The 11,047-nt window shown below is 44.9% G+C and overlaps 1 protein-coding gene across 2 annotated transcripts; it reads left to right on the top strand.

Moving 5' to 3' along the window:
- The first annotated feature begins 202 nt into the window (after nucleotides 1–202).
- Nucleotides 203–6,109, top strand: LOC143274863 (uncharacterized). 2 transcript variants are annotated; one of them, XM_076578822.1, is made up of 5 exons: nucleotides 203–424; nucleotides 780–854; nucleotides 2,085–2,191; nucleotides 3,279–3,519; nucleotides 5,381–6,109. In XM_076578822.1, exons 1-5 carry the CDS (start codon nucleotides 370–372, stop codon nucleotides 5,986–5,988), a joined length of 1,086 nt encoding a protein of 361 aa, XP_076434937.1. In that variant the 5' UTR covers nucleotides 203–369; the 3' UTR covers nucleotides 5,989–6,109. The 2 variants fall into 2 exon arrangements, with proteins under 2 accessions (XP_076434937.1, XP_076434938.1); XM_076578823.1 differs by lacking the exon at nucleotides 2,085–2,191.
- The last annotated feature ends 4,938 nt before the right edge of the window (nucleotides 6,110–11,047 follow it).

Here is an 11,047-nt window from a genome sequence, read left to right as displayed (position 1 = left end):
GAAAATCTGGTCCATACAAATTAATACCGCGGACTAATAAAGATATATAAATAGAGTATGTGTCAGACACTATTTATAAATAAAGTCCGTGCACATGAAACCTCCATTCTCGTTGGCTGTTCCACGCAGTTTGAACCAACCACAAAGCGCAGCACATTTGCCAGAATTGTCTGCTGCCCGACGTGAGATAAGACTGTCGGCCTCGTGGGACAGAAATAAACCAGCGCTGAATTCGGCATACAGGACAACACAGACTCAAACGATAGCTGCAGTTTGCAAGTGAAAACACTGCTGATCGAGCGAGCGAGAACAGACAGGAAGAAGTGTGAGAATCAAATGTGGAGCGTTTCGTTTTGACTGGAGGCAACCATGGGGCAAGGTCTGTCTTACCAGCAGACGACAAACAAGACAGTGGTGATCGTTGGTGAGTTGAAGTTTTAATTTCTCAAGCCGGGAGGCGTCACTGCGTTCGGGCAACTCCATATGCGCTACACCACACCCGTGCGAGGCAAATGCCTGACAGCAGCATAACCTAACGCGCTTGTCACGTCCGGCCTTGTCTCACCACTGCCGGAGTGACATTTTAATTTTCACATGCTATTTTATATGTTGAACGCGCGCGTTTGTCTTCAGTAGATATGCCGCATTAATGCATGTCAGTATGTATGTGGGAATGTTATGTTGTTGTTCGTTCTCTGTATGTTTTGTTATTCCGCTGTTGTTTTGTGTGTGTGCGTGTGTGATAGCTTGATTTCTTTTCTCACCCTCCTGACTGGCAGGTTTTGCTGGAGCAGGAAAACGAACGCTATGGCACATCATGAAAGGCCATGACCTGTCCGACGGATATGTTGATGGTCAGTATGGAGTACACACACACACACACACACACACACACACACACACTGTTGCAATACTCGATTTGAAATTTGTTTGTTTGTTTGTTTCATTATCTTTTTTAGTACACTGCGAGGATACTGAAAGCAGTTGCAGCAATTGGTCAGCATCAGTCATCATCACTTGCGACAAGTTTCCAAATGGCGAGGTGGGAGAAAATGTATGACCGGCGACAAAGTTTGTTTTGGCGACGGTTTTGGCTCAACACCGCTTATCTTTTCAGTTGTGGCAGAGTACTGTTTACACACCGTTTGCATGCCACTGTTGTGCATATTCTTCTTCTTCTTCTACTTCGTTCGTGTGCTGCAACTCCCACGTTCACTCGTAGGTACATGGGTGGGCTTTTACGTGTATGACCGTTTTCATCCCGCCATGTAGGCAGCCATACTCCGTTTTCGGGGGTGTCGTGTATATAACTTGTCGATCTGTGAACATCTTTCCAAGGGGATCTGCTGTGGAAAAAAAAATCAAATTCAGATGTTGAAGGTAAAGTATAACACCGGGAATCAAGAGAGTTGTACCAAAGGATATAATTTTTTTATAACCTATAATAATAAGAAGAAGAATGCATGACGGGCGCAATATTCAAGCAGTCAAAGCGTTTGTCTTTTCAATCTGAGGGTCCTGGGTTCAACTTAACCCTTTCACCGCCAAGCTCGCATTTATGCACAGGCGTGGTAGAGGACCCATGTCACTGAAAGGTGACCATTCATTGGTCTGTTATCCATGAACCTGCTGCTCTTAATGTTTGGTGGTAGGATAGGCCATATTTTCTATGCATCGCAGAGAGAATCCCCAGCTATTCTTAGCCACTGGCTTTCCTGTGTTTATACCACAAGAGCATTTTGTACTCTAAATTGACTGGCGGTGATTGGGTTAAGCCCAGTCACCGCGTCACATGCTGGGGAAAGGGTGGAGATTTTTCTGATCTCCCAGCTGGCATCAGCATATGTGCAGACATGCTTGTGCATGAACCACATACGTGTGAAGACAGCACGCAGAAGATGAAATGTGCACGTTAAAGATCCTGTGATCGATATCAGTGTAAGCTGGGTTATGAAATCAACAACATACCCAGTATGCACACACCCGAAAACGGTGTGTGTGTGTGTGTGTGTGTGTGCGTTGCTCTCTCTCTCTCTCTCTTTGTATGTTTGTGTGTATGTGTGTCTGTGTGTGTGTGTGTCCAGAGGAAACGAAGCAGGTGTACCACGGGCCTGGTCTGATGCCTGAGGTGTCGGTCTTCAGCAAGGTCCACTGCGCCACCTTTGAAGTCTCCCCCAGAAGGGATTTCCACGTAGGCGGTTCAGTTCTCTGACAGCATGTGAACATTTTGGTTTGGTTCACGTTGGGTTATTTACAGACCTACCTCCTTTAGTCCTTCAGTGAGTCAGCCCCACGCTTTCTGTCGGGCTGGTCAGTGGAGAGAGGTAGAGATACAGAGAAAGAAACAAAGTACGAAGTTTTGTTGGATTTTTTGTTGTTGTTTTTCATTGAGGGAAGTGGAGTAAGCATACGTGTGCTTTTTTCCATCTAACCCTCGGGGCAAAGAGAAAATCAAAATATTCACGGAGTCAGTATCAAACTGGATATGTAGATGTAAGAACATGACATTCAGACATACTTGCACACAATCTTAAACATGCACATGTATGTAATCATGATACAAACATCATGTTATGAATGTAGCCGTGTACCCGAGTGGTATATAAGGGGACGCATGGCAACATGAAGATCCAATGACAACAAAAAGAAGAGAAAAGAAAAGCAATCAACGAAGTAGCCTATGTCGGCAAGACAACGACTGAGGTTGTGTATTAAGTACTGCAATAGTGATAAGACATACAACTATACGTGTATTCAGGAAAAGAAAATCGAGTTGCATTGTTTACATATTTATCCATAATGTTTGGTCATTTTTTGTTGTTGTTGAATTCTTGAATGCTTATCTGTACATTGAAACTGGATGAGATATTACTCCATAAACAGCCTCCTGAATAAATGAGACTGGATTTTAACAGATCTGCTACCCTTGGGAGGGAGGTGGGGGAGGGGGGTATCTTAAGATCGAGGGAGTTAGCGAGTGAGAGACAGAAAAGGGGAGAGAGTGTGTGTGAGACAGAGAAGCAGGGAGAGACATAGGAAGTTAGAGGGAGACAGAAACAGGTGTCTCTCTGTCTCTCCCTCTCTGACCTTCTCTGTCAATCACACATACCTTTACCTCCACCCCACACACTCATACACAATTTTTGTCTCTCTTTTTGTCTCTGTGCTTTCTCTCTCTCTCTCTCTCTCTCACACACACACACACACACACACACACACACACACACACACACACATTCATTCATTCATTCATTCATTGCCCACATCATGTCTGACAGGTCAATTTCTGGGGGTACCACGGTCTCGGTGAGATGGACGCTGGAATCTTCATCATAGACAGTCGGCCAACACTGCCAGGCTTCATCATCAGCCTTGTTTGGGGAGCGTTCCTTAGGGAGATAAAGTGTGAGGCCTCAGTTCCTGTGCTGGTCCTGGCCAACAAACAGGACATGGATGGCGTCACACCTTGGCAAGACATCGTCAAATTATTCTCTCTGGAGAAACTGAAAGGCCGCCGGAGTGAGTGTGGTCATTAGTGTGTGGTTATCAGGACTTGAATCCCGCCCGGCCCCCGCCTCCACTACACCCCCAACCAACTACAGACATGTTTAGCGTGTTCTGCATGTTGATTCCGATATCTCTTAACCGTAGCGGAGAGGTTTTCCTTGTCGAATGTGTTGTGATCATGTAGATGGTCTGTGTTCCTCATCAGTTGTGGAGAATCAGGATCAGATCAGAATCATTTTCAATTTTCAGTTTAAGCTTAACAGCGTTTGCAAGACACACATACGCACCCACCCACATACACGGAAAAAACAAAAACAACAAGAGAGGCAAGGCCTTCAAGACTCACTTGTGATACACTTTTTAAAAAAATCCAAGCTTTTCATGTATTGAGTATGATTTCAAAATGTAATGTTTAAGATGAGAAAGATCAGTTTAAAGCAAATTAACTCCCCTAGCATTAATTACAGAGTGATTTCCCTTTTTTACACTCTGCACCAAAACGTTTGCAAAATAAATAAAACTTCCATGCTTAGCAAAAGAAGTTCCTGTTTGAACAAAAAATGATAATAATGACTGCTCTTGTTGTTGGGTCAGAATATCAGATCAAAGTGCCAAGTTTAGAGAATACAAAAAAATATAAATATAACAGTAAATGCAGTTTGCGTATAATTAGGCTTCATTTTTTATTTTTTTGTGCCCATCCCATAGGTGCAATATTGTTTTAAAGAAGATGACTGGAAACAACTGAATTTTTCCTATTTTTATGCCTAATTTGGTGTCAAGTGACAAAGTATTTGCAGAGAAAATGTCAATGTTAAAGTTTACCACGGACACACAGACACACACACACACAGACAACCGAACACCGGGTTAAAACATAGACTCACTTTGTTTACACAAGTGAGTCAAAAAAGCAAACAAACAAGAAATTGAAACACGTAGGCGAAGACGTTGTTGCAAACTTGTTTTTTTCATCTGAACATGCCCTCAAGATTGTTTCCTTGTAGGAGATATTTTATGATAAAAAATATTTTCCATGCCCTGTGTGCTATAAACATGTTAACCATTTACAGTGATGTTTACCTCTGTATTATGAACACGTCCTGTGTTGTGAAGACGTCCTTAGTTGTGAACTCGTTTTGTGAAGACGTCCTGTGTTGTGAAGACATCCTGTGTTGTGAACACGTGTTGCGAAAACGTCCTGTGTTGTGAACACGTGTTCTGAAGTTAAAATGTGAACACGTGTTGTGAAGACATCCTGTGTTGTGAACACGTCCGGTGTTGTGAAGACGTCCTTTGTTGTGAACACACATTTATCAATTATCAATTATCAGTAACGTTGTGTCTGCCATAAAGTCATGACTGACCATGTCTCCCAACAAAGCAGCCATGGATATTCTTCCCACAGTCCTCAGTGTGTCCCCACCCCCAACAAGTGGTGAACATGTTGCCAAAGCCCCCACCCCCACCCCACCCCCCCACCCACACACACACACACACACCAACCTGTGTTGTGTCCCCCACCCCACCCCAACCCCCCACCTCATCCCCAACAAGTGGTGAAGATATTGCCAAAGCCCCATCAATCACACACACACACACACACACACACCTCTGTTCTATCCCTCTACCACCCCCACCCCTACCCCCCAAAGCCCCATGACACACACCCACACACCCACCAACCTGTGTCATGTCCCCCCGCCCTCCCGCCCCCCCAAAGTACCATGATACAGAAAGTGAGAGTGTGTGTGTGTACGTGTGTGTGTGTGTGTCGTGTCTCCCCAAAGCCCCGTGATACACCCACCCACCAACCACTGTTCTGTTGTGTCACCCCCTCACCCCCCCCCCCCCCTCTCTCTCTCTCTCTCAGCGGTGCAGCTGTACCCCACCTCAGTCACCACTGGCCAAGGACTGCCCGAGGCCCTCACCTGGCTCCACACGCAGCTCCAGCTGCAGACCCTCAAGACGGTCTTCCTCAGGCCCCTGAGCTACGCCACCCAGCCGCTCGCCCGCCGGATGGCCCTGTGCCTGTCCTCAACCGCTAGGCACGTGCGCCGCAAGGTCAGGAGCAGAGGAGCGCAGCGGCAGTGGCCCACACACTACCGTGTGCCGGGCTCCAGATGGGAGATGATCGTCGGGTCCCCTGATGTGGTGAGCAGCGGCGGCGTCAGCGAGGACGTCGTCACTCCCACTGCACAAGGGGAGGATGGGGAGGGTGATGACGTCAGCACGCGTCAGCGAGACCGTCCCCCTGAGGAGGAGGGTGATGATGTCAGCACGCGTCAGCGAGACCGTCCCCCTGAGGAGGAGGGTGATGATGTCAGCACGCGTCAGCGAGACCGTCCCCCTGAGGAAGAGGGTGATGATGTCAGCACGCGTCAGCGAGACCGTCCCCCGGAAGAGGAGGGTGATGACGTCAGCACACGCCAGCGAGACCATCCCCCTGAGGAGGAGTGTGATGACGTCAGCACGCGTTAACGCTATAGTCCCCCGGGTGACGACGTCAGCACACGTCAGCGAGACTGTCCCCCGGAAGAGGGTGACATACGTCAGTGGACGTCAGGCTGACGGTCAGCGCCAAGAGGACAGCGCCACCAACTGGCCCTGGTCAGCAGTGGGAGGGAGGGAGGGACCAGGGTCTGGGTTGCTTGAACGAACTCCAGCAGTGCGAATTTTGCTTTAGCGTTAAAAAAAAAAAAATATATATATATATATATATATAAAGATCCTATGTCATCGTCAAGTATATAGGATCTTTGTGCTAAGTCAGCTTAAACACAGCTAAGATCCCTCGTGCAACCCATCTCAGGTCTGGGTAGATGAGCGATCTTTGCATCGCTAAGCATGCTTAGCGTTAAGAATGTTCCTAAGTCTGTGGAATAAGCGTGGAGTTTGGAACATTCTTAGCGACAAGCAAGCTTAATGCCGCTAAGGCCGCTCATGCAACTCAAGCCAGGTCTACATTAGCCTTGGGTTGCATCACTCTTCGTCGGGATCAATAGTGCACATAGCAAGGATTTTCTTGTTCTTATTGAACATTTATTGCTTGCTTTCAACTTTCTTCTTCTTCTTCTGCTCCTCCTCCTCCTCCTTGTAGTAGTAGTACTAATAGTATCATTTTCATTCTCATTAACATTATGATGATGATTATTTTTATCATTATCATTATTATTATTATCATTGATTGAGAAGAATTTCTCCAGTGATTTCTTCAATGTCGAGCCCCAATTGGTTGGTGTTTTGCTGGTCCCATAGATCTCGCATTAAGGTCTCCTCAGATAATGACAAGTCTCCAAATGTATCTCCTATTTCCCCTAAAAAGGTCCAAGCAGTTTCACTTGTCCAGGATCCTGGCTGTACGTAAGCATTGATAAGTGCAATACTTCTGTGATTTTGTTTTTCATATTATTGTATAATGCGATCTCTGGTCCTCTTCCTTCATGTGACTGTGAAGTCATCACAGTAAATTGGTCCCTCTGTGCTAGTCCTGGTTTCTTGTGGGCGTAAAATATCAAAATCAATTGTTGAGATTCTCTTTCTAGCGCTGGCGCAGTTTCTAGTACCGAATCAAAAGAATTTATTTGACAGCCGCTCTGCTTTTCGTTCTGCTTCCTAAGCTTGATCTCTTTCCCGCCTCTTTTGCCACGCCCCTTTTTTTCTGCAGATATAATACGTGTCATGCCTTGCACCTGATCCCCACAATTCAAGTGAGAAATTTTGTTTTAGAAGCCATGGAGTTTTTCCAGTGTGGTGAGGAATTTATTTGGTCACCCTGACGGAGCCTTTTATCAGGGAAGGTCAGTGGATGTCCATTTGAGTAGAGTCCGTCAACCTGTTGTCTCCCTTTGGCCGGACAGCATGCAGTTAGTAACTGTAAACCCAACAGCTAATCACCCCCTTGGTACTGTATGAAAGCCGGGGGATTGGGAATTTAACCCAACAGTTATTCATCCCCTAGGCACTGTATGAAATTTGGTATTTTAACAATGAGGTTGGATGGAAGAGAGGGGTGTTCCTTTTAGTGTTCATGACATGTTATGATTAATACAGACAGCTGTTAAGTTTACAGTGTGTTTATCTATGGCAGTTGACACTGACCACATTTAATCTTATGATGTGTGAAGTTAAAATCAGTTGACATTAAAAGCACATACGCTTACAATATGTGAAGTTATTCTCAGAATTAAAAGCTCCTTAACATTATAATGTCTTAAGCTGTGATCAGTTGACATAAGTTTACAGTTGGGCCAACAGCAAAGTGAGAGCTGTATTATCAATGGTTTCTCCATTGCAGTGGGAAATTATTTACAGCGTAGTCTTTTGTGAAGGACTATGACTCTCTTACTTGGAGGCAAATCTATCAGCACTGGCTGTTAGTGCTGCAGCCTTGGGGGCTAGTTGGCCTTTGGGAACCATCCCAACTCCGACTGTCCTAAAAACCTCTAGGCCGAGAGAGTGGGGATGTAACTTTGGCAACACACTCACCACTATCATCAAATTCAAGCCCAAAATAGTCAGGACAGCAGTTACCTCCTCTGCTGTTTTGATGGCCATAGTCGAACACGACTATCATACATAATCAGTTGACAGTCACATAGGATAATAATTATTTGCCTAGTGTACAAAACTTGATACATGTCAAGGAATAAGTACGTCATTTTGGGAAATGATTATATCATTTGGATGTTCGCAATCTTTTTTTTCCCTTTAGTTTTAAGGTTTTGAACACATTTTACCCGGTGAATTTGCTTCATTGTATAAGAGAGAGAGAGAGAGAGAGAGAGAGAGAATCTTTGAGTGTACGCCGACTGTCCTAAAACCCTCTTGGCCAAGAGAGTGGGGATGTAACTTGAGCAAGACACTCTCCCCTACAATCAAATTCTGGCCCAGATTGTCGGGACAGCAGTTACCTCCTCTGCTGTTCTGAGGGTCATAGTCGGACACGACTGACTATCATATAATATATATATATATATATGTGTGTGTGTGTGTGTGTGTGTACACCAATGTTATTATGTTCCACTTTACTTGTTTTGTTCATTTCTTTTTAACTTTTTCTCTAAAGAATTGGTAAAAAGTTAGGATAGAATTCTAGTTTACATCACACACACACACACACACACACACACACACACACACACACACACACCTATATATAGATCATAGATATATAATTGTACGTTAATGTACATATATTACTGTATATCATAGATATTACTGTATACCATATATTGCTGTTCGTAAATGGCTGGTATCAGTCTTTCACTTTCTTGGTAACTTAGTTTCTGATTGTTGTAAATACAACTGTTTGTTTAACAGTGGAACTGGTGATGTTTCACAAGAGCATTGAGAGACCCTTCAGCTGATGGGTGGCACTGCACAGTTAAATGTAACCATCAAGTAGAGTATTGGCTTGGGTCTCTGTACAAAAAGTGTCGGTGGCTTGCATGTGAATTGCTGACTGAAGAAAAAGAAAGTAGCCACTAAATGGTGGACATATTGGCTCGGGTCTCTGTAAATTGAGTTCCAACCTACCGTTTTATCTGCCCCCTACCTGTCCACTCTCCAACCCCCTCTCTCTCTCCCTCCTTTACTTTAGCTGGGGTTTTTTTTATGATATTTGGTTTAACTGTTATGTCTTAGGCCACATAATGTTTGCAACTTGGCCAGTCACTTGTCAGTTGTTGAAGTAATGTTTAGTCATTGGAAGCATTCTGTTGTAAGAAGCCGTAGATGTTGTCTGTGAGTGGCTGTGATATAAGTGTTAACGCTATATAGCTACTCCTGGAATTGAGTTGTGACCCATCTGTTTTGGTGAGGTCTAATGTGAACAGACTGGCTAACTCTGTTTTGAGCATTTATCCTGAGTGTGTGCGCATGGATTCCTTTACAGGAGACAGATTTAACCTAGTATTGATGACTCTCATGTAATGTTATTGTTGTTGTTTGTTTGTGTAACGGTGGGAAACAGTATTCAAAGTGTAGATGTGTTCTGACTCTGTGAAAAATGCAGGTTTATAATTGTGGTGGATGATAATAGAGCGCTGAGAATCTAAGTCAGTCATGTTCACAGTAATTTGTTATTGATTGTAAGCAGTGGTTTCGCAAAAAGGAGCTTTTAAGTTTTACATTTCTTTGTGATGAGCGTCAAGGGTTAGATATAACATGGGTTAGCCCGACAACTTGCTGATGCAGTTTATCAGCCTTTCATGACAATGATGTCCAGCGTATGGTGTTTTTTGTTTTTGTTTTTTGTTGTTGTTGTTGTTTTTTTGTGGTTGACCTGGACTTCTGTGTATGTGTTCCAGGTGTGCTGCTTACCGATAGTGCTGCTTGTAGCTTGTTGAGGGGTTCTGTAACACATTAAAACCACTCCGTGTGATCCTGCTCATGGTGCGTGGAGAGAGTGAGAGCGTCCACACCTTCACTACACCTGTCCTGAACCCCCTCCAGTCCTTCCTTTTCCCGGCATAAAAGCACAAGAGTAATTAACGAACAAGTAATCACAAGCATCGCTTCTGTTTTCCTTCTCAATCCTAGCTGCTTTTTCATCATCATCGTCTTCTTCTTCTTCTTCTTCTTCTTCATTGATGTTCGGATGAGACGACTGATGAACCGAAGTCACGGCGGGCGTGCAGCTCGCACTATAGTTGGCGCAACTCTGAAAAAGAACCCGTGGCAACTGACGAGAGAGTTGTCCTCTGGCAACTTGAAATTATGTAGAAGAAATCCACTCTGATGTCAGTGTACACAAATATTAAAAGGATATATTCAAGGCCACACTAAGCGCGTAGCGGGTTATGCTGCTCAGTGGTCACTGGCATCTGCAGTGCCTACTCAGCGCAGCCTACAGACGTGGTTCGAAAGTGACAGGAAACTCCAGGGAGAGCTGGACAGTACAACGTCTTCAGAGAAGAAGCCCCACTCAGTCAATTGTTTCGGCCCTTAACTCCTTACACTAAGGGGGCCCGGGCCGCACCCAACTGAGTTATGAGTCCTGGATGCCGGCCTTGTATTGCCGCCCCCCCTCCCCCACCCCGCCCCTCCCCTTTTTTTCTTTTTTTTTTCTGGTCTTCAGCAGGCTCTCGGACCCGTGCCTCCAGGGCGGTCGCCACTCCAGTACTGAGTCACCTTTTCTACCTTTTCTGGCAGACGTTTTCACCACAGAGCCATTGTACGCCAAGTGTGAGTCTATTTTTAGACCAGTGAGTTTGAGTTGGGAAATTTAATCCTCGGCCAGATCCAGCTGGCCTATGAATTTGTCTGAACGCCGACAGTGACGCCTTGGGAAAATGAAACTGAAAACTTCTTCTTCTTCTTCTTCGATATATATATATATGTGTGTGTGTGTGTGTGTGTGTCTCCTCATTGTGTTCCTTCATCATCAACACCTTCCATTTAGGCCAGTTCTTTTATCTCAAGTTCTCAGTCCCGGCGCCCCCTTTATGTCACATGCAAGTAGAAACATGCTTTCTTCCATTCTTCTTCGTTGTCGCCGTCACTGAGTCGTCCGGCGTGGTCCGTCGTTGTCGCCGTC

The sequence above is a fragment of the Babylonia areolata genome, chromosome 29, assembly GCF_041734735.1.
Source record: "Babylonia areolata isolate BAREFJ2019XMU chromosome 29, ASM4173473v1, whole genome shotgun sequence".
NCBI classification, from domain to species: domain Eukaryota; kingdom Metazoa; phylum Mollusca; class Gastropoda; order Neogastropoda; family Buccinidae; genus Babylonia; species Babylonia areolata.
The sequence above is the reverse complement of the archived record's forward strand: the minus strand, read 5'-3'. Positions and strand labels throughout refer to the sequence as shown.

Excerpts from the sequence above, each read along its gene's own strand:
- LOC143274863 (XM_076578822.1), top strand. The coding sequence starts at position 370 with ATGGGGCAAGGTCTGTCTTACCAGCAGACGACAAACAAGACAGTGGTG. Across the intron at positions 425-779 it reads CAAGACAGTGGTGATCGTTG|GTTTTGCTGGAGCAGGAAAA; the intron begins GTGAGTTGAAGT and ends CCTGACTGGCAG. Across the intron at positions 2,192-3,278 it reads CCCCCAGAAGGGATTTCCAC|GTCAATTTCTGGGGGTACCA; the intron begins GTAGGCGGTTCA and ends CATGTCTGACAG.